Raw genomic sequence first — 22,292 nt, 5'->3', positions numbered from 1 at the left:
GATATTGAATTTGCTTTCTGATTTTGTGTGTGTGTGCATGAGTCATGACTATGGTTTTGTAGTAGCTAGTTGTTGATGCTGAATACAGACTCTTATGTCCCTTCCCTGGTGCAGCGGGTGGCTTTGAGTGCAGTGAAGATCGCTGTGGGGAGACGAGAAACGATGACCACGCTTGCCACTGCTCAGAAGACTGTCTGGTGAAAGGAGACTGCTGTACCAACTACAAAGCCCTCTGCAAAGGTACACACTCAAACTAGGGATGTATGAAAGGCTTTTGAAGAAAGTGAATTTAGGTCAGTTCATTCCGTATTGGACACCCAAGGGAACCAAATGAGAAGGCAGTCGGTTAGAAGGAAAAGTAGAATGTGGGCTTTGGGTTTGTTGTGCATTTTACCTTTGGACAGCAGAAGTGCATTAGTTTCACTTTTGTTGTTTACACTACAATGAACCTATAAAAAGTTGTGAGTCTCTTATATACATAGTAACTTTCACATTCTACATCAGGGGTATTCAACTCTTACACTTGTGGTCCGGAGTCTGCTGGTTTTCTGTTCAACCTAATAATTAATTGCACCCACCTGGTGTCCCAGGTCTAAATCAGTCCCTGATTAAAGGGCAACAGTGAAAAAGACGCAGTGAAACTGGCTTCGAGGTCCAGAGTTGAGTTTGAGGGGTCTACATTGCATACATGTTTTCTATTCTTCTCACACTCTGACAAGCTTTGATCATCCAAATACTTTCAAAATTAAGAAGTGCAACTTTGCAACTTTGCAACAATTCTTCTTTTGAATCAAATTCCAATGCACCGGCAACAGACTTTTGCAGACTTGCGCTAGACTTTAACTTTTCAAATTCTCCTATTAGCAGGAGACACTAAATGGGTGGACGATGAGTGTGAGGAGATCACAGGCCCTGAATGTCCTGCAGGGTAAGTTTGAATCAAAAACTCAATAAACGTTCATGATTTTATCCTCAGAAACAGTGACAGTGGCTTTATGGTCTGGGGGAAAGGGGCAGCAGCTGAGCAGTCACCTCCAACTTGGACTGGAACCAGTAGCCCAGTGGGCACCTTTTGACCTAACACTACAAGGCCATTTGGTTCCCATATCATTTGTGTAAACTAAACAAGTGACATCCCATCAACAGCTAATTTTCCATGACAGCTTTTGAGTATTTGGTCCTTATTCCCAGTTTTATCCGCCCTCCTCTGATCATGCTGTCGGTGGATGGGTTCCGGGACTCCTACATGAAGAAGGGCAAAGCGGTGATCCCCAACATGGAGAAACTGAGTAAGTCACTCCCACTCACATCCTGACACTAGATAGGCCATAGTGTAGCTATACTGTTGTTGAAGGCAGACAAAGTCAGGAACCCAAGCGACTTAGTTACATATCAATCAAATGTATTTTATAAATTCCTTTTTTACATCAGCAGTTGTCACAGAGTGCCTTACAGAAACCCAGCCTAAAAACCCCCAAAGAGCAAGCAATGCAGAGGCAGAAGCACAGTGGCTCGGAAAAACTCCCTAGAAGGCATAAGGGTCTCTAGGAATAAAACAATGTCCTCCTCTCCTCTCCTCTCCTCTCCTCTCCTCTCCTCTCCTCTCCTCTCCTCTCCTCTCCTCTCCTCTCCTCTCCTCTCCTCTCCTCTCCTCTCCTCTCCTCTCCTCTCCTCTCCTCTCCTCTCCTCTCCTCTACTCTACTCTACTCTACTCTACTCTATTAGACTTTAGACCGTAATGGATGAGTGGAAGTGAGGTGCTTTCACTTTAGATTTCATGCAGTGTGATGAAAGATTCTAGGCTACTGATAATATATTGATCATTTGTTAATTTCTTTCCATATAGGAACATGTGGCACTCATGCACCCTACATGAGACCAGTGTACCCCTCCAAAACTTTCCCCAATTTGTATACTCTTGCCACGGTATGGTTACTTATTCCGATGCATGTCCATATGAATATACCACTGTTTTATTGAAACTTGAAATAAAATATGTTTTCAATTAGATGGTTTCCAATTTCCAAATCATATACATTGTAACAACATGTAGCAACATTATAATAACATTGTAACAGCTTTTATACAGATCTTCGTCAATTATGTTTCGCTGGTAAATCTATGAGTTGTGATGTTTTCAAGGGGCTATATCCCGAGTCTCATGGAATAGTGGGCAACTCAATGCACGACCCCGTGTTTGACGCCAACTTCAGCCTGAGGGGGAGGGAGAAACTGAACCACCGCTGGTGGGGTGGCCAACCTGTGAGTGTATAGATACTGTCCAATTCTTCACACTTACACCGTTTTTAAACTTAGGGAAATACACTAAAGGTTTGCAGAATCACAATGACATTTCTAATGTAAGATAGTAACTTGGCGCAGCATCAAGTTGTTAGGAATGGATAAGATAATACGTGAATGGGTTTTTTGCATACTGTATGCCTCATGTTTTATATCTGTGCTTGGAACATGACCTGTTTCCCTGTATGTCTGTAGATCTGGATCACTGCAGAGAAGCAAGGGGTGAAGGCAGGAACCTTCTTCTGGCCGTGGTGAGTTAACTCGGTCTCTTTGTCAATGACTATTTTGACCGTCAACTACGGTGGCCTGTTAGAGCAAAATGACACAACAAATAATTGATCAGTTGATTAAAAAACCATGACCATTAATTATTTATAAAACATTAATACTGAGTGGTGAAACTTAATATAAAGATGATAATAAGGGTCAATATAAATACAAATAAGTTGTGATTTTACTGAAATAATGCAAATCATTTGCATATCTATGAACTAACAATGACGAGGGGGCTGGTCCTTCCTGCGGCACATCCATACAAACAATGCCCCCCCACACAATCAGACACATTGGCCATTGAGCTTCCAAAGCATGGTAGCCTAGAGCCCAGTTTGTTTTGCTAGCGAGTTTCACTCATTAGCATAAACACATGTTAGACTGCCAGGCAAACACTTTTGTTGATATTTCTTTTTGCAAAATAATGTACCCTCATAATGTGTAGTTATTCTAGAACTAAGTCATGAGATACTTGCAAGTATACTTGACTGACATGTCTGTGTCGTTGCAGGGTGATTCCACTGGAGAGGAGAATCCTGACCATCCTGCGTTGGCTTAGTCTTCCTGACGATGAGAGGTTAGATATTCATCCCCAAGGCTCATTAAATATGAACATCAATCTGCGCCAACCTCACTTCCACCAATTTCCCCAAAAGACTCAGAGATGGACTAAGCTACTCAGCCTTATAAAAGCGTTAATAGATAGAGAATCAAGCTGCTGTACTGTACTGAATAGGTCAGAGGTTGAGCTGTGTGTCTGTGTGATATTTCTAGGCCCTATGTGTACGCTGTCCACTCAGAGCAGCCCGACACGTTCGGACACAGACTGGGACCCTTCAGCAACGAGGTGAGCTCCTTTGATTGGGCCAGACATAACCTTGTCCGCAGTCCCGAATTGGTTCGACAGAGAGAGAGCCGGCTGGTGGATGAGATTAGGCCAGAGATAGTTGATGGTTGCTATGGGGCGGGGTGGGTGTTGTGAGGGGAGGGGTTCACGTAAGAGTAACTCATCTTAAGGGGATAAAGAGCTAAACCATGTTGCGGTCTCTAACTTTGGTGATATTTACGCATTTTTACACATTAATACTGTAAATACAGGTAAAATGTTGTCATGAACCACAAATGACAAATTCCAGAGATTGTTGTTGAGGTATGACTTACTGTAGTAACCTTTGTGTGTTTTGTGTGTTATAGTTGGACAACCCCCTGAGGGAGATTGATAATGTCATTGGTCAGCTGATGAACGGCCTGAAACAGATGAACCTACACCGCTGTGTTAACATCATCGTCGTTGGAGACCATGGTATGGAACAACGGACCACAAGAACCACAACGAGCCTATGTCTACTCTGGTTAACTGACCTAATAACACAAAAACATATTTCCCTGATGTCTTGATAACAATGTGAAAAAATACATATTTACCTTGTTGTAATCTTGTTATTTGATGTCTGCAACCAGAAAAACATTTTAGAACCATTAAATTAAGTTATTATGAAGTCCCATGTCGACTTTTGTTCCATGGGAAATGTTTACTAACCTTGGCTTATGCGTAAGGCTGTCATTGTAAATAAGAATTTGTTCTTAACTGACTTACCTAGTTAATAAAGGTTAAATCAAAAAAATTTAATCAAAATAACTTGTCCCTTTCTGCCCCTAGGAATGGAGGAGGCCCACTGTGAAAGGACTGAGTTCCTCAGTACCTATCCTGTGAACGTGGACGAGATCAATCTGATCCCTGGATCTCTTGGGAGAATCCGGGCCCGGGATCCCAAGTCAACCACCTGTGAGTTACACAGTACTGTAAGAGAATGGACATAGCTGGATAGATGTGTGAACTGCAATGTGTTCACACATCTTTCTTTCTTTCTTTCTAGTATATATTTTCCTATATAGCTGTTTTACTTTTTTATGTTTACAATTTTTCAGACGACCCAAAAGTAGTTGTGGCAAATCTTACAGTAAGTACACATGAAACATTTATGAAACAAAACAATTATTATGTTTTTGTTAGTTATTTTGCTGGCTGTGTATAACTTACTATAAGTCATCTACATGAGCGATCACGGAGTCCATGTAATGACCTTGTTTTACAGTGTAAAATGCCAACCCAGCACTTTAAGCCTTACTTGAAACAACACCTCCCGAAACGGCTTCACTACGCCAACAACCGCAGAATTGAGGCTGTCCACTTACTCATGGAGAGAAAGTGGCACATTGCCAAGTATTGTATTTTTCTACACTACTAGTACTATCAACTCAACTAAACTCAGCAAAAAAAGAAACGTCCTCTCACTGTCAACTGCGTTGATTTTCAGCAAACTTAACATGTGTAAATATTTCTATGAACATAACAAGATTCCACAACTGAGACATAACCTGAATAAGTTCCACAGACATGTGACTAACAGAAATTGATTATGTGTCCCTGAACAAAGGGGGGGTCAATATCAAAAGTAACAGTCAGTATCTGGTGTGGCCACCAGCTGCAACAAGTACTGCAGTGCATCTTCCTCCTCATGGACTGCACCAGATTTGCCCGTTTTTGCTGTGAGATGTTACCCCACTCTTCCACCAAGGCACCTGCAAGTTCCCGGACATTTCTGGGGGGAATGGCCCTAGCCCTCACCCTCTGATCCAACAGGTCCCAGACGTGCTCAATGGGATTGAGATCCGTGCTCTTCGCTGGCCATGGCAGAAAACTGACAAATCACGCACCGAATGAGCAGTATGACTGGTGGCATTTTCATGCTGGAGGGTCATGTCAGGATGAGCCTGCAGGAAGGGTACCACATGAGGGAGGAGGATGTCTTCCCTTTAACGCACAGCGTTGAGATTGCCTGCAATGACAACAAGCTCAGTCCGATGATGCTTTGACACACCGCCCCAGACCATGACGGACCCTCCACCTCCAAATTAATCCCGCTCCAGAGTGTAACGATCATTCCTTCGACGATAAACGCAAATCAGACCATCACCCCTGGTGAGGCAAAACCGCGACTCGTCAGTGAAGAGCACTTTTTGCCAGTCCTGTCTGGTCCAGCGATGGTGGGTTTGTGCCCATAGGCGACGTTGTTGCCGGTGATGTCTGGTGAGGACCTGCCTTACAACTGGCCTACAAGCCCTCAGTCAAGCCTCTCTCAGCCTATTGCGGACAGTCTGAGCACTGATGGAGGGATTGTGCGTTCCTGGTGTAACTCGGGCAGTTGTTGTTGCCATCCTGTACCTGTCCCGCAAGTGTGATGTTCGGATGTACCGATCCTGTGCAGATGTTGTTACACGTGGTCTGCCACTGCGAGGACGATCAGCTGTCCGTCCTGTCTCTCTGCAGCGCTGTCTTCGGCGTCTCACAGTACGGACATTGCAATTTTTTGCCCTGGTCACATCTGCAGTCCTCATGCCTCCTTGCAGCATGCCTAAGGCACGTTCACGCAGATGAGCAATGACCCTGGGCATTTTTCTTTTGGTGTTTTTCAGAGTCAGTAGAAAGGCCTCTTTAGTGTCCTAAGTTTTTATAACTGTGACTTAATTGCCTACCATCTGTAAGCTGTTAGTGTCTTAACGACGGTTCCACAAGTGCATGTTCATTAATTATTTATGGTTCATTGAACAAGCATGGGAAACAGTGTTTCAACCCTTTACAATGAAGATCTGTGAAGTTATTCGGATTTTTACGAATTATCTTTGAAAGACAGGGTCCTGAAAAAGGAACATTTCTTTTTTTGCTGAGTTTAGATTAAGTTAAAAAGTGGAATTTGGGGACAAATTGGCATTTGTCTAATGCTTTTTATTTTGTATATTCTATGTGATGCAGGAAAGTGCCTGAAAACAGGAGGCATCCTGGGAGATGTGGTTTCTTTGGTGACCACGGATTTGACAATAAGATCACCAGTATGCGGGTAAACCACTTAAATAAAAATTCTATAATCGTAACATTTTCCAGATATCATATTGTTAGCTGCTTGTGTTTACATTGTTTTCAATGTTTGTTCCCTGTATAGACAATCTTTTTGGGCTACGGACCAAGCTTTATGTTCCAGACAAAAGTGGCAGAATTTGAAAGTATTGAGTTGTACAATGTCATGTGCGGTACGATTTCTTTCTGTACTTAAGAGCTTATTTGTTGGCACCACCCCCTTACTCTGAAACAGATATTTACAATAAATGTTTCATAACTAGGAAATTGAAAGTTTCTGTGGAAACTTTGTTCCATACTAAATCAATCTCATATGCCCTTCTTTCTCAGACCTCCTGGGCTTGACCCCTGCCCCTAACAATGGAACCCATGGCAGTCTGAATGACATGCTGAAATCCCCTCCTTTCACACCCACCATGCCAGAGGAAGTGACCGCTCCCACCAGCTCTGACACATCCTCTGCCACAACCTACGACCTGGGATGTAGCTGTGACAATGAGGTCAGTGGGGAGGTCATGAGTGGGAACCAACTCAAAGAGTTTTATTGAGTAACAGGGTCGGGGTCCATTCCATTTTAAACCCCATAAGGTTGATGTCCGATGAATGCAAGTATATATGGAGACTGTTTAGTGTCAAAAATAAGGGGTTAAATACATGTAAAAAAATAAATAAAATAAAGCAAATGTTTTCTGAACTTTCTCTTTGGTGGCAGGTAGCCTAGCAGTTAAGAGCATTGGAACAGTAGCTACAAGGTTGCTGGTTCAAACCCCTGAGCTGACTAGGTGAAAAATCTGTCAATGTGCACTTAACCCTAATTGCTGCTGTAAGTTGCTCTGGATAAGAGCGTCTGCTAAATGTAAATTTAGGACAGACACTTCAGAACAAACTTCCTTTGGATTTTTTTAGGGGGGACTATCTGCTGTTCCTTGTAGGGAATCTGTTATTCAATAAATAAACGAACATGAACAAAACAAGAAACATGAACAGCGCACCGACATGAAACAGACACAGAAACAATAACGCCTGGGGAAGGAGTGACATAACTAGGGCAGGTAATCAAGGAGGTGATGAAGTCCAGGTGAGTGTCAATAAGCACTGGTGCGTGTGATGGTGGTGACAGGTGTGCCTAATAATCAGCAGTCTGGTGACCTAGAGGCCAGAGGGGGAGTATACGTGACACCAAAGTCGTTTTAGAGAATTTGGCAGTACGTCCAAAAGGCCTCACAACCACAGACCACTTGTAACCACGCCAGCCCAGGGCCTCCACATCCAGTTTCTTCACCTAAGGGATCATCTGAGACCAGCCACCTGGAGGGCTGATGAAACTGTGGGTTTGCACAACTGAAAAATGTCTGCACAAACTGTTAGAAAACGTCTCAGGCAAGCTCATCTGCATCAAATGCTCTCCTTCGATGGCCACTGGCACGCTGGATAAGTGTGCTCTACACGGATGAATCCCGGTTTCAACTGTACCGGGTAGGTGGCGTTGTGTGGGCGAGCGTTGTGAACAGAGTGCCCCATGGTGGCAGTGGGGTTAAGGTATGGGCAGGAATAAGCTACGGACAATGAACACAATTGCATTTTATCGTTTGAATGCACAGAGATACCATGATGAGACCCTGAGGCCCATTGTCGTGCCATTCATCTGCCGCCATCACCTCATGTTTCAGTATGATAATGCGCAGCCTCATGTTGCAAGGATCTGTACACAATTCCTGGAAGGTGAACATGTCCCAGTTCTTCCATACTCACCGGACATGTCATCCATTGAGCATGTTTGGGATGCTCTGGATCAACGTGTACGGCAGCATTTTCCAGTTCCCACCAATATCCAGCAACTTCACACAGCCATTGAACAGGAGTGGGACAACGTTCCACAGGCCACATTCAACAGCCTGATCCACTCTATGCGAAAGATGTGTTGCGCTGCACGAAGCAAATGGTGGTTTTCTAATCCATGCCCCTACCTTTTTTTTAAAGATATCTTTGACCAATAGATGCATATCTGTATTCCCAGTCATGTGAAATCCACAGATTTCATGAATTTATTTCAATTTACTGATTTCCTTATATGAACTGCAACTCAGTAAAATCTTTGAAATTGTTGCAGGTTGCGTTTTCATTTTTGTTCAGTGTATATAACACACAGGAAAATCATGCTTTTGACTGGGACTAAGATCTCTGTTCCTCTGTTACAGAACAAAGTAGAGGAGAACAATCAGAGATTCAGCCCAGCCGTAGATGGTAAGTGTCAATCTTTTAGAGTGTGTTCGGTTACAGTTTATTTAAAGTGATAGTTCCCTTTTTTTGTGTGTGTGCTTATTTTCCACTTACCTAGGGTGCTATGGAGTAATCCAAATAATTTAAACGTTTGTTTGCTGGTTATTTACCAACTTCCAGAATCTCCAGGCTAACAGTTTTTGAAAATGTGAAAGATTTTATCAGTTAGCGGTGCATTCAAAAGTATTACAACTGGCCTAGTCTCTCGTGACAAGGTATGACATGAAACGCCCAAAATGCTAATATCGGTGATATTGATCAGTGTTTTTAAACACTAATGACCAGGTAAACAAAACAAAAGCATTGTTTGCTGTCTTACCTTGTCCATATACTGCTCACAGGGAAACTGTAATTTTGTAATTTGGGTGAACTCTTTTGAACTCTTTTTAAACTCATACCCCGACTTTCCCACTTACTGAGTGACTAGGAGCTTAGCAACCATCTGACGTGTAACCTGTGGTATGTGTGGCTTAGCAGCTTTGCTTCCTCGCTCACACGTCTGCTACTGGGATTGATCTTGTGTCCTCTGTATCCCGAAAACTCTCGATTCACCATAGCCAGCTGCACCACCATAATGCAAGCAATTCCATGCTGCTGGTGGTGGTATTTCAAGCTGAGTGAACTTTGCCAACTCACCTCGGTCACACTCGCCCCTCTGTCCACAGCCACTCCAGCCTTTGAAATGAACGCACTGCAGATCCAGGGCACGGCGCCCCTGTAACAGGCGGCATGCTACTTGCTTAACAGCTTTGCTTCCTAGCTAACAAGTCCACTACTGAAAGGGATTGATCTTGCGCATTTTGTCTCGCAAATACACGTGACCGCCCTCTTGAAACACCTTAGCCAGCTGAGCCACCGAAAAGCAATTCAATGGCACGGGGGGTGGTATTTCAAGCTGAAGAGTGAGCTTTACCAACTCAACTCGGTTGCACCATGACAATGTGAATGTGATTAGTCGAGAGCCCGTAGTGCAGAGCGTTACACATTGTACACACTCCTGAGTTACTCCAGTCAACTCCAACGCCTTATCCCCATGCTTTTGAATACACTAACTTATGCTAATCCTAATACTAATGCCCTAACTGATACAATTAGTTTCCACTAGCATTGCTACATCCCCCAAAAACACTAGCCAGGGGATTCTGGACCTTCTATTGAACCAGCTAACGAACTTAGAACTTTGGATGAAACTCAGGTAAGTCGAAAGCTAAAAATAAAAAAACTATCCAGTTTGCAATATTTAGACAATATGAAATACTATATAGTCACATAGCCTGATGCAGATTTCAAAAACAAAATGACTGATTTTGAGCCCAGGTTAACTACTGCCCTACTTGCTTGATTAACTGGTATTTTCACAGACGCCACACACCTCCCCTTCGGTCGACCAGCGGTTCTTTTCCAAACGACTTATAGCCTCCTCCTCCACAGTGACTTCATCAGTGGATACAGCCAGGAGCTCTCCATGCCCCTATGGACATCATTCACAGTGCCCAAACAAGTAGGCTATTCATCACATGGAACACAACAAATGGAAGTAGTAGTAGTAATTTAATGAGTCGATCCATATGATTTGAGAGCTTGTCCTCAGACCTGGGTCATGTTGAGTCGTTGATCAGTGGTTGCCGAACGGTTTTTGAATTGTGACCCACATAAGGCTTTTCTAGTTGTCTTCTTACCCACAGAATAGACACACAAAAAAGATCATAGTCACAGGGACTGGCTATGACGTACCAGTCGGTCCAGAGCCACCATTTGGGAAGCATTAGGTCATATCTTTCCAAAGCTCTTTTGAAATGTCTCTGTTTACTTGAGTGGTTACAAGGAGTAGCATGTGTGAAAACAATTAGTACTCCCGTTGGGAGATCGTAAATGTTATTTTGGTCTTTGACTCAACTGGTTAATTGCATTTTGTATTAAAATGAGCCTGGTTTTGTTTTATTGGGGGGAGAGAATCTGGATAGGTACTTGCGTAACACTAACCTAACAGAACCCTATACAGACGCAGACACGATACAGCACACAAATACCAACTAATGATGTGGCCCCAATCACATACAGCAACACTGTATTGGCTGTTTTTTAACACTGGCTGTTTGTGTACCGGTTCTCTCTCATTTGGCGATGGGATTTCACTATGTGTTACAAATGACAACATATTCCCTTCCAGGAAAAAGTCATGCCCCTCCCTGAGCCTGAGCCAGTGATTGAGTGTGTGAGAGCAGACATGCGGGTCGCTCTAGAACACAGCCAGGCCTGCACCACCTACAGCCAGGACACCGATGGCTCCTATGGCTTCCTCTATCCACCAGGTGGGTTGCACACTTGCCCACTCTTGGTCATGTTCATTAAGGCACACTGAAGCAAAACAAGCATTTCTTATTGGAGTTAGATAGTACCTCCTTTTTCAATCAGTTTTGTGCTTAATGAAGACGACCCTGGTCTTGTGGCGCTACATGGTGTGCAGGCTTTTGTTCCAGGCTTAAATGGGAGGTAAATGAAAGTATATATTTGTATTTTCTATGCTAGAGCTGGCCATGTCTTCTGAATCAAAATATGATGCATCACTGATCACGAACACTGTTCCCATGTACCCTGCGTTCAAAAGTGAGTATTAATTTATTTATATCTACTTATATCAATTGTAATAAATCTGTCACTGCGTTTTGTTAAGAAGGTTGTTGTTATGCTGTAAGGTTCTCAAAGGAGATCCTTGTTGCTCACTTTCTGTTTTTCTCTGGTAGATGCTTCCTTCCAAAGCTTTTACGGTTACCAATCACATCATATATAGTACATGTGGGCCTCTGGACTCTTGTTCTGCGTCTTTGCTTGGACTGCCCATTCTAATGTGTGGGGGGAGGAGTGAGGCGGGAGGCTAGTCGGATGACCTCAGGTCTGGGGGAGAATGGACAGGCTGACCCCCCCCCACACACACACACACACACACACACATACAAAGAGAGCCTCAGTCTAGGCCAGTGAAGCCTGGTGTGGTGAAAGACTAGAAAAGGATGTGAAGGTCAGTTCCCTTGTCTGGGGACTTTTAGTGTGGGGCATGACTTTTACTTCCTCGTGAAAGAATTAGCATCAAGATCAGACCAGCAGCCTTTGGCTTTTGAAATGCTTAGAAGGTGCCCTGTCATGATTCAAATGGCGCAATAACACATTAATAACATGTATTCACAAAATGCTATACGCAAATGCAGTATAGAGAGCATTTTTCAAGGTTGGCTATAAGCATTCATTTCAGTTCATGACCTACACATAATGTTGCAAAACATTTGATTTGGTTCTCTAATTGTTGATTGTCTTATTCCCTTCTCTTTTCCCTTCAACTCTGCAGAAGTATGGAGCTACCTCCAGGGGACTCTTCTCAAGCGCTATGCAGAGGAGAATAACGGCATAAATGTGGTCACCGGTCCCATCTTTGACAACAACTACGATGGCCACCGCGACACCACTGTGAAAATCAAAGAGTAAGGACTCAGACATAACAACAGCGTTTGCTGGCCGAGAGTACTTAGCACCTTTGAAAGTCATTTGCGAACCCCGAGTGCGTTACCGATTTTACACCGATTTTACATCTACAGCGGGCGGGTAGTCCCTAAAACACAGCATGCTGAACGATCGGCAGATGACCGCTATATCCACATTTGGTGCGATGTGTGCGAGCTATAAGGGTGACAGGTAGTGATGGGGGAAGATGAAAATTTGTAATGGTGTTACATTGGATAAAAGTAGAGACTCCGAGCTAGAAAATGGTATATCGTACACTGCAGTTTTTTTATTTAACCTTTATTTACTAGGCAAGTCAGTTAAGAACAAATTCTTATTTACAATGACGGCCTACCAGGGAACAGTGGGTTAACTGCCTTGTTCAGGGGCAGAACAACATATTTTTACCTTGTCAGCTCAGTGATTCGATCCAGCAACCTTTCGGTTAGGCTACCTGCCGCAGTTGAGGAACAATGGGAAAGTATGTCTGCTTTGAAACTTGATAAACTTGTAACCCCACTTTTGAGAAAATGGCACTTGAAAGTTTTGGTACACCTACTGGAGAGCTCTTCTTTGTCTACACCCATTCAGCATCGTTCACACCCTCTTAAGCCTTAGCCCCACCCATCTCTTTAAGGATTCACATGTGTGGCCATGTGCTAAACTAAGTGAGTAGTTTAGTAAACAACCAAAGATTTCAAGATTAAAGTGGTAAAAGTAGTAGCCTATAATAAAGAAACTCCAGGTAAAATCACACTTTATCTATTCCTTTGCCTATATCCCAATCTGACTTTGGTGCAGGTCATGTTGTTCTTCAATGGTAAACACACACTATATCAAATCAAATCAAAAGTTTATTTGTCACATGCACAGGATACAGAAGGTGGTACAGTGAAATGGTTACTTGCACATTTGCAAGATCAAAAACAGAAAGTGTCCAGATAAAAATGATTTATAAATATTGTATAATTATTAGACGATGCTCACCCGACACACTTGTCTAAATTGATGGGTCATGTGAAGGAAATGCTATAACCACCCCCCAGCCACATCTAGCTAAGTGGATGGGTCACTATTGTCTAGACATGTACACATGTTGATTAAATACAATATATGGCCTTAATCACCCCCAGACACACCTGGCTAACTTGATGGATCATGTAATCATCTGGCGAAGTGGAGCCTTTTGTTTAGAAATGGTGCTAGCTAGCTAGCCAAACAATGAATCGGCATAATCCCAATTCGTACTACTACCAATACAAACATTGTCATAGCTGTAGTATAAATCTGCAGGTAGCTAAAGCTAACAATAGGCTATAACTAGCAATGCAAATGGATTTCTGATTAGAATAATATTACTACACAGATCATACACGTAACGTTGGCTAGCGAACCAGCAAGATAACGTTCGCTAGCTAGAGAACAGTACACTTTAACTTGCAAGGAAAATGACTTTCTGACAATTTTAAACTTAGAATATCTGAAAATGCAGCTAGACTCTTACCCGTATAGTTGGATGAACGCTTCACAGCAGACTGGAACCATTTAACTATGTTTTTGTTTGTAGCTACATCTTGTTTGGCCAGCGTTGTGTCAAGTCACTCCGGTTCACACTGACCGTGGCGTGTGCAGAAAGTAGCCCTTCCCTTTTCCAACTGATCTATCAATAGCGCCTGCTAAATTCAGTGCATCAATGTTGTTGAGAAAAGTAGCAAAACGTTTGTAGTTCTCGATGTTATATCTTTCAAAAACCACACTGTGGAAAGGACTATCAACACATACTGAGCAGCTCATGTTATAGACAGAAGCATGCTACATGCAGACCAATCCAAACTCATCTCCCGGCATGTGCAGCCCATCCATTATCTCTGCCAATCATTGCTAGCGGGAAGGTTCCTGACTTTTTCCGTGGCTAGACCAACGAGGCTCGTAATTTAACACTTTTATTTGTATTTACGTATGGAATACAAGTTTGTTATTAAAGCACATGAAAGTATACATGTTCCCGAAGGCATTTCTGACCAAAAACGCATTTTGATTAAAAAAAATACATGTTTACATTCAAATGCCTCTCCTGTGAAGTGTGACATACGCCTAGTTTCCTGAAGCAAGTCACATATCGCAATATTATTTCTGGGATGATATTATGTCAATATTTGATTACAAGTATAGATTTTGCAACTCTAGGTAGCGATAGGTAACGTTAGCTGGCACTAGTCGGCTGTACCTGCGCCAAAACTCCAGTATTTCCCTCCTATAGTTTGTTCTGTCTTCTTTTTAAATAGTGAGCCCACATGTTTTCAGCCCTTTTAATTCCCTGACTGATCAAAACTTGTTTTCTCATGCTCTCTCTTTTCTCTCTGATGCAGACATATGGTAATCAATATGTTCATAACATCAAATCGCAATAAAATCGCAGTATCAAATCCCGATACATAGTGTATCGTGACAATCTTGAGAATCGCAAAACATATTTTAAGTGTCGTGATAATATAGTATCGTGAGGTCCCTAGCAATTCCCAGCCCTAGTGACAGGTCAAGATGATGCCCTTTGACCTGTGTTTTTAAGATGTTACAAACAAAGGGGATCATGTTTTGTGTTATTCTATTTCTATGTTCAAATAGTTATGGCTGTTCAATTGGAGTGATCTGGATTCATTTGGATGTATTTTGTTTTTTTACTGGCTGGTACATTTAGCTATGATATCTCCTTTTACACAGTAGCGATGTGTGTGTAAAATCAATGGGGAAGCCAAGCCAGGCAAATATTATTTTTTACAACCTGTGTTGTAATAATTGCGTTTTCACTATAACCTGTTAGAAATGCATTTATACAGCACCGTGATAGCCGATATAAGGCTGATAAACCATAGCCTACATCGTGTCACAGACAGTCCCAAAAGACAAGTGTCACACAGTGGCGTAATAAATTCAACCACATACATTTGTGTTTCATCACAGTTAAAACCGGAGAGCAACTTCTGTCCTGTTTATGTCCACAAAGATAATATTGCATGTAACAGTTACATGACCGACACAGAATGGTCAAATGAAAGTTAAAGTTAGTTGTAAAAGTTAATTTGACCATCGGTTTGCTCAAGTTACAATAACATCCTTACTAAAATGTTTCTGAAGCAGCAAGATTATAATAGCCTATTGGGAAATACAACTGCAATGCACTTAAATTTGGACATGTTGTAGGCTAACTTTAGGGAGAAGCCCCCCGGAATACTGATGTTAACTTGTGGTAACCCCAAGATGTGCATTAAAACAGACTCTGAACAGTCTAACTATTGATTCAGGACCACGGAGAGTTACCGGAAAGCGCGGCCTCCACTATCAGCACCTCAAATTGGACAGCGCCTTTCTGGCGGAGGCCGCATCTCAACGAGCACATTCACATTGACTCATCACAAAAATATATGCAAGTTAGAATAAACCTGTGCAGAATATATGCCCACAGTCCAGACTAGATAAATAGTTAAGTATTATCATCTGGCGGCGAAGATGGAAGCAAACATGAAATAAACCGAGCTAAAATAATGAATAACATGGTACAGAAATTGTAAGCATATAGACATTGATCATCTTACGGCAAAGATGAAAACACAAACCATTTAAAAAACATTTCAACAACATCAAGTATATGCCTAGTCTAATACAATGGCAATATAAAAACACCGAAAAACAATTTAGTCCAATCAATCCGTGTGTGTGTGCAAAGAGAAAAACATGTTGACTCACCCTACTTGTTGACTCACCTTCCTCTCTTTCATGCTGGCAAAATGGTCAATGACTTTGTCATACAGTACTCCGCTGGACTTAAGTTCATGCAACACACACGTTTCCATTGACATTTTTGCCAAATGTGAGTCTCTTGTCCACAGCTATTGTTTAGGCAGGTTTTAATCATTTTCAGACAGGAAAATGGCCATTCAGCCGATGTACTTGTGACAAGGGATGGTGATCATCAGTTTCAGGAGCTTGCATACCCCGGGTAAAGTGTTGGTCACGTAATTTTTCACGAGTGATTGCAGCAGCTCACCTAGTGGTTTGTGGAAGGAGGCATCAGCATAGACTACCTGCAGCAAATGTTTCAACCTCTGGTTGTCAAAGAAAGGGTACGTCTGGAACAGCTGTGTGAATACTCTGTCAGGAAACCCCTCTTGCTTGGAGTACTCGGGAAATGACCCATGATCAAGAACACAGAAGAAGTCGAGGCTCTTCATGTTAGCAAACCTCTGGGTCATGTGTAGTAGGATTGAATTGAGTCGTTTCGAAGTACAGTCGTTTGGTATCTGTCCAGGAAGCCTGGGTCATTGTCAGTGTTGTCCCGGTGGTTGAGTCCCTGTTCATAGTCATCCCAGACACGGCTGCTTCTTTTGCGTCTTTCATCTTCCATTCAACAGTCTGATCAGTGTTGTCATATATCCTTTGAAACTTTGCATCACTTCTATTGGCTTTCAATGCATTTAGTGTACTATCAACCCGTACACAAGAATGTCTTACATCAAGAGATTTGCTCTACAGGGCCTGAAACAGCGGTTCTGTGAGTCCAAAAATGATGACAGCTTTGCACACTCTTGGCATTCTCTCAACCAGCTTCACCTGGAATGCTTTCCAACAGTCTTGAAGGAGTTCCCACATATGCTGAGCACTTGTTGGCTGCTTTTCCTTCTCTCTGCGGTCCAACTCATCCCAAACATTCTCAATTGGGTTGAGGTCGGGTGATTGTGGAGGCCAGGTCATCTGATGCAGTACTCCATCACTCTCCTTCTTGGACAAATAGCCCTTACACAGCCTGGAGGTGTGTTGGGTCATTGCCCTGTTGAAAAACAAATGATAGTCCCACTAAGCGCAAACCAGATGGAATGGTGTATCGCTGCAGAATGCTGTGGTATCCATGCTGGTTAAGTGTGCCTTGAATTCTAAATACATCACTGACAGTGTCATCAGCAAAGAACCCCCACACCATCACACCTCCTCTTCCATGTTTCACGGTGGGAACCACACATGCAGAGATCATCCTTCACCTACTCTGCGTCTCACAAAGACACAGCGGTTGGAACCAAAAATCTCACATTTGGACTCATCAGACCAAAGGACAGATTTCCACCAGTCTGTCTATTGCTCGTGTTTCTTGGCCCAAGCAAGTCTCTTCGTCTTATTGGTGTCTTTTAGTAGTGGTTTCTTTGCAGCAATTCGACCATGGAGGCCTGATTCACACAGTCTCTTCTGAACAGTTGATGTTGAGATGTCTGTTACTTGAACTCTGAAGCATTTATTTGGGCTACAATCTGAGGTGCAGATAATTCTAATAAACTTATCCTCTGCAGCAGAGGTAACTCTGAGTCTTGCTTTCCTGTAGCGGTCCACATGAGAGCCAGTTTCATCATAGTGCTTGATGGTTTTTGTGACTGCACTTGAAGAAACTTTTAAAAGTTTTTGACATGTTCCTGATTGACTGACCTTCATGTCTTAAAGTAATGATGGGCTGTCGTTTCTCTTTGCTTATTTGAGCTGTTCTTGCCATAATATGGACTTGGTCTTTTACCAAATAGTGCTATCTTCTGTATACCAACCCTACCTTGTAACAACAAGGCACACCTGTTAATTCACATGCATTCCAGGTGACTATCTAATAAAGCTGGTTGTGAGAATGCCAAGAGTGCAAAGCTGTCATCAAGGCTACTTTGAAGAATCTCAAATATAATATATATTATGATTTGTTAAATCATTTTTTGTTACATAGTTCTGATGTCTTCACTATTATTCTACAATGTAGAAAATAGTAAAAATAAAGAAAAACCCTTGAATGTGCAGTTGTCCAAACGTTTGACTGGTACTGTACCTGTAAATATGGTGTTCAGTCATGGCAGTATCGAACTCTGCAAATGCATTGACAAGTTCCACAAAATGACCTTTGTTAAGGCTTGTTGCTGACTCGTCATGCCTCCTGAAGGCTTGCTCCTGCTGTCTCAGGTATATTACTGCGATTAACAGTTTCTTCAGAATGTCTCTGTTTTATTCACCTGTTCGATGTGCCTCTGGACACTGATCACTGCGGCCTGGTCGAGAGCCTTTTTGATCCGGACTCGACCAAAGAGCTTTAGTTTCAGGCTCGCCATAATGTGTTTTTTAGATTTTCCATATTGGTCAAGGGACCTGCCCAGATTTGCAAGATCAGAAAAACCCATGGTGGCCCAAACATGTGCTCTTGTCAAATAGAAGGCATGGCCAGCAAAACATATTTTTTTACTTAGCACTCCCAGTTAGCCAGTCGTATTGTAATTCTCAGTGTTGAAATATCCGGGCCCACCCCTTGTTCCTCTCCCCTGCGCAATATCCAATTTTGGGTCGGCTTCCCATTCACCTTGATTTTCAGTTGCTGCTCAAATGACAATTTTACAAAATCGAATTTAATGAAAATTATAAAACACAGAGACTTAAGTCATTATATGTATACTGTATACGTGTCACGGCCGTCAACAGAACTGGACCAAAGTGCAGCGTGGTGAGCGTTATATATTCCTTTTATTAGAAATGACGCCGACAAAAACGATAAACAATACAAAACAACTGTGAAGCTTAAGGGCTATGTGCCACAAACAAAGTTAACTTCCCACCCAGAAAGGAGGGAAAAGGGCTACCTAAGTATGGTTCCCAATCAGAGACAACGATAGACAGCTGTCCCTGATTGAGAACCATACCCGGCCAAAACAAAGAAATACAAAACATAGAATGCCCACCCAAATCACACCCTGACCAAACCCAAAATAGAGACATAAAAAGCTCTAAGGTCAGGGCGTGAGAACACGCCACTGCTTTTACCTAAATAATGAGTGTCACAAGCATAACCACCAGGATAAATGTATGGGCTTGTCCTCCCAACTAGTGGAGGAATAGGTTGCTGAATATGGTACTGACGCCCATCCATTTTAGTAGCGATTGAAGTTCAGATAAATGGGAAAGTACTGTAATATAAATATGCATACATACATTTGGGGGTCACATTTCATAAATTATAGCATCTGAATTCTGGAATTGTTCAGAGGCAATATTTCTGATTTATAACCGCTTTGTTTGTTTAATAAGACCGACCAGGTCCGGTTCCTCTGGTCATGATTTTTTGGTTTTGTGTCTGCAGCTGTGCGTGTTTCTCTCTGTGTGTGTGTGTGTGTGTCAAATCAAATTGTATTTGGCACATGCTTCGTAAACAACAGGTGTGAACAACAAGGCAGAGAGGAAAATAATATAAAAATATTAACACGAGGAATAAATACACAATGAGTAACGATAACTTGGCTATATACATGGGGTACCACTACCGAGTTGATGTGCAGGGGTAAGAGGTAATTGAGGTAGATATGTACATATAGGTAGGGGTAAAGTGACTAGGCAACAGGATAGATAATAAACAGTAACAGCAGCTTATGTGATGAGTCAAAATAGTTAGTACAAAAAAGGTCATTGCAGATAGTCTGGGTAGCTATTATTTAACTATTTAGCAGTCTTATGGCTTGGGGGTAGAAGCTGTTCAGGGTCCTGTTGGTTCCAGACCTGGTGCATCGGTACTGCTTGTCGTGCGGTAGCAGAGTGAACAGTCTATGACTTTGGTGGCTGGTATTTGACAATTTTTAGGGTCTTCCTCTGACACTGCCTGGTATAGAGGTCCTGGATGGCAGAGAGCTTGGCTCCAGGGATGTAATGGTCTGTACGCACTACCCTCTGTAGCGCATTGTGGTCAGATGCCAAGCAGTTACCATACCAAGTGGTGATGCAGCCAGTCAAAATGCTCTCACTGGTGCAGCTGTAGAACTTTTTGAGGACCTGAGGGTCCATGCCAAATCTTTTCAGCCTCCTGAGGGGTAATAGGCATTGTTGTGTCCTCTTCATGGCTGTGTTGGTGTGTGGACCATGGTAATTCCTTAGTGATGTGGAGGGGACTAAACATGCACAGCTGAGGGGCTGAGGGGCCCACGTGTTGAGGTCAGTGTGACGGATGTCTTGTTGCCTACCCTCAGCAGCACTTCAGGAAAGGGAGGTGTTTAGTGATGAGCTTGGAGGGCACTATTTTTTTCAATTTTACTAGGCAAGTCAGCTAAGAACAAATTCTTATTTTCAATGACGGCCTAGGAACAGTGGGTTAACTGCCTTGTTCAGGGGCAGAACAACAGATTTTTACCTTGTCAGCTCATCGATTCGATCTTGCAACCTTCCGGTTACAAGTCCAACGCTCTAACCACTAGGCTACCTGCCACCCATTCAACTATGCTGTTGAATGCTGAACACGTAGGTGTTTATTTTGTCCAGGTGGGAAAGGGCAGTGTGGTGTGCAATAGAGATTGCATCATCTGTGGATCTGTTGGGGTGGTATGATGGTATTGATGTGAGCCATGAACAGCCTTTCAAAGCATTACATGGCTACAGATGTGAGTGCTATGGGGCGATAGTCATTTAGACCGTCCCTGTGCCCATGAACTCCAAGGTAATCTATGGTGGTCTGTTAACCTATTTAAAGGTCTTACTCACATTGGCTATGGAGCGCATGATCACACAGTCGCCCGGAACAGCTGGTGCTTTCATGCATGGTTCAGTGTTGCTAGCCTCGACGCGAACATAGAAGGTATTTAGCTTGTCTGGTAGGCTTGCATCACTGCTGGGTTTCCCTTTATAGTCCGTGATAGTTTGCAAGCTCTACTACATTCGACGACCGTCAGAGCTGGTGTAATAGGATTCGATCTTGGTCCTGTATTGAGGCTTTGCCTGTTTGATGGTTCATCGGAGTGGGATTTCTTATAAGTGTCCAAATTAGTGTGCCGCTCCTTGACAGCTCCAGCTCTAGCCTTTAGCTCAGTGTGGATGTTGCATGTAATCCATGGATTCTGGTTGGGATATGTACGTACAGTCACTGTGGTTACCACGTCGTCGATGCACTTATTAATATAGCTGGTGACTGATGTGGTAAACTCCTCAATGCCATCGAACATGTTCCAGTCTGTGCTAGCGAAACAGTCCAGTAGCTTAGCGTCATCGGACCACTTCCGTATTGAGCACGTCACTGGTACTTCCTATTTGAGTTTTTGCTTGTAAGAAGGAATCAGGCGGATAGAGTTATGGTCAGATTTGCCAAATGGAGGGCGAGGGAGAGTGTGTATGCATCTCTGTGTGTAGAGTAAAGGTGATCTAGAGGTTTTTTTTCGCTTCTAGTTGCACAGGTGACATGCTGGTAGAAATGAGGTAAAACTGATTTCTGTTTTCCTGCATTAAAGTCACCGGCCAGTAGGAGCGCCACCTCTGGGTGGCATTTTGATAATTGTATAGCGCCGTCTCCTTCGAGTGTCGGGGATTTGGGCCTGGTCCGGGAAAATCAATATGTCTTTTGCCTCCGACTCATTGAAATAGAAGACCTCGTCCAAATCGAGGTTAGTGATAGCTGTTCTGTGATAGCTGATAGCTGTTCTGATGTCCAGAAGTTATTTTCGGTCATAGGAAACAATGGCAGAAACATTATGTACAAACAAAGTTAAGATCAGTGCCAAAAAAATACACAATAGTCAGGAGCCTGTAAAACATCTGCTATTCCCTTCAGTACCATCGTGTGTGTGTGTGTCTGTATATTCATTGAAGTGACCACTAATGACTGTCACCCCCAGGTACGCCGGAGTCTCGGCTCCGGTCCCCACCCACTACTACGTAGTGATCACCAACTGTCAGGATGTCAACAAGACGGCCGAGGCGTGTGACGGCCCCCTCAATGTCTTCTCCTTCCTCTTACCCCACCGCTCAGATAATGATGAGAGCTGCAAGGTAATTCTCTCACCACATGGGGGCACTATGTCTATGACTAGCTCTCTGCTTGAAGAAGCCTACATAATAAATTGTCATTCACCGCAGATCAAGGATCAGGTTATCCTACTGACAGCACTTACTGTAACCATTAGATGAAATAGTATCTGACCCTGTATGAGTGGTTATGTGTAACTTGGAACTGGCTCCACCATTCTTCCCCATGGCTGTGACTCTC

The 22,292-nt window shown here is 42.9% G+C and overlaps 1 protein-coding gene across 2 annotated transcripts in view; it reads left to right on the top strand.

Annotated features, from left to right (window-relative positions):
* The window catches only part of LOC120022130 (ectonucleotide pyrophosphatase/phosphodiesterase family member 2-like), a 30,625-nt gene that overhangs the window by 2,780 nt on the left and 5,553 nt on the right, over positions 1 to 22,292 (top strand). The window contains exons 4-24 of one of the 2 annotated variants that reach the window (XM_038965976.1): positions 115 to 240; positions 868 to 928; positions 1,192 to 1,289; positions 1,847 to 1,926; positions 2,143 to 2,262; positions 2,497 to 2,552; positions 3,086 to 3,151; positions 3,349 to 3,421; positions 3,769 to 3,877; positions 4,235 to 4,360; positions 4,504 to 4,535; positions 4,671 to 4,798; positions 6,389 to 6,473; positions 6,576 to 6,663; positions 6,821 to 6,990; positions 8,689 to 8,734; positions 10,132 to 10,271; positions 10,941 to 11,082; positions 11,300 to 11,377; positions 12,114 to 12,246; positions 21,922 to 22,075. In XM_038965976.1, coding sequence (XP_038821904.1) covers positions 115 to 240; positions 868 to 928; positions 1,192 to 1,289; positions 1,847 to 1,926; positions 2,143 to 2,262; positions 2,497 to 2,552; positions 3,086 to 3,151; positions 3,349 to 3,421; positions 3,769 to 3,877; positions 4,235 to 4,360; positions 4,504 to 4,535; positions 4,671 to 4,798; positions 6,389 to 6,473; positions 6,576 to 6,663; positions 6,821 to 6,990; positions 8,689 to 8,734; positions 10,132 to 10,271; positions 10,941 to 11,082; positions 11,300 to 11,377; positions 12,114 to 12,246; positions 21,922 to 22,075 — 2,111 coding nt within the window. Of the gene's footprint in view, positions 1 to 114; positions 241 to 864; positions 929 to 1,191; positions 1,290 to 1,846; positions 1,927 to 2,142; positions 2,263 to 2,496; positions 2,553 to 3,085; positions 3,152 to 3,348; positions 3,422 to 3,768; positions 3,878 to 4,234; positions 4,361 to 4,503; positions 4,536 to 4,670; positions 4,799 to 6,388; positions 6,474 to 6,575; positions 6,664 to 6,820; positions 6,991 to 8,688; positions 8,735 to 10,131; positions 10,272 to 10,940; positions 11,083 to 11,299; positions 11,378 to 12,113; positions 12,247 to 21,921; positions 22,076 to 22,292 lie in introns of both variants that reach the window. The other variant, XM_038965975.1, reaches the window with a different exon arrangement.

Source organism: Salvelinus namaycush, chromosome 27, assembly GCF_016432855.1.
Source record: "Salvelinus namaycush isolate Seneca chromosome 27, SaNama_1.0, whole genome shotgun sequence".
Taxonomy (NCBI): domain Eukaryota; kingdom Metazoa; phylum Chordata; class Actinopteri; order Salmoniformes; family Salmonidae; genus Salvelinus; species Salvelinus namaycush.
The sequence above is the reverse complement of the archived record's forward strand: the minus strand, read 5'-3'. Positions and strand labels throughout refer to the sequence as shown.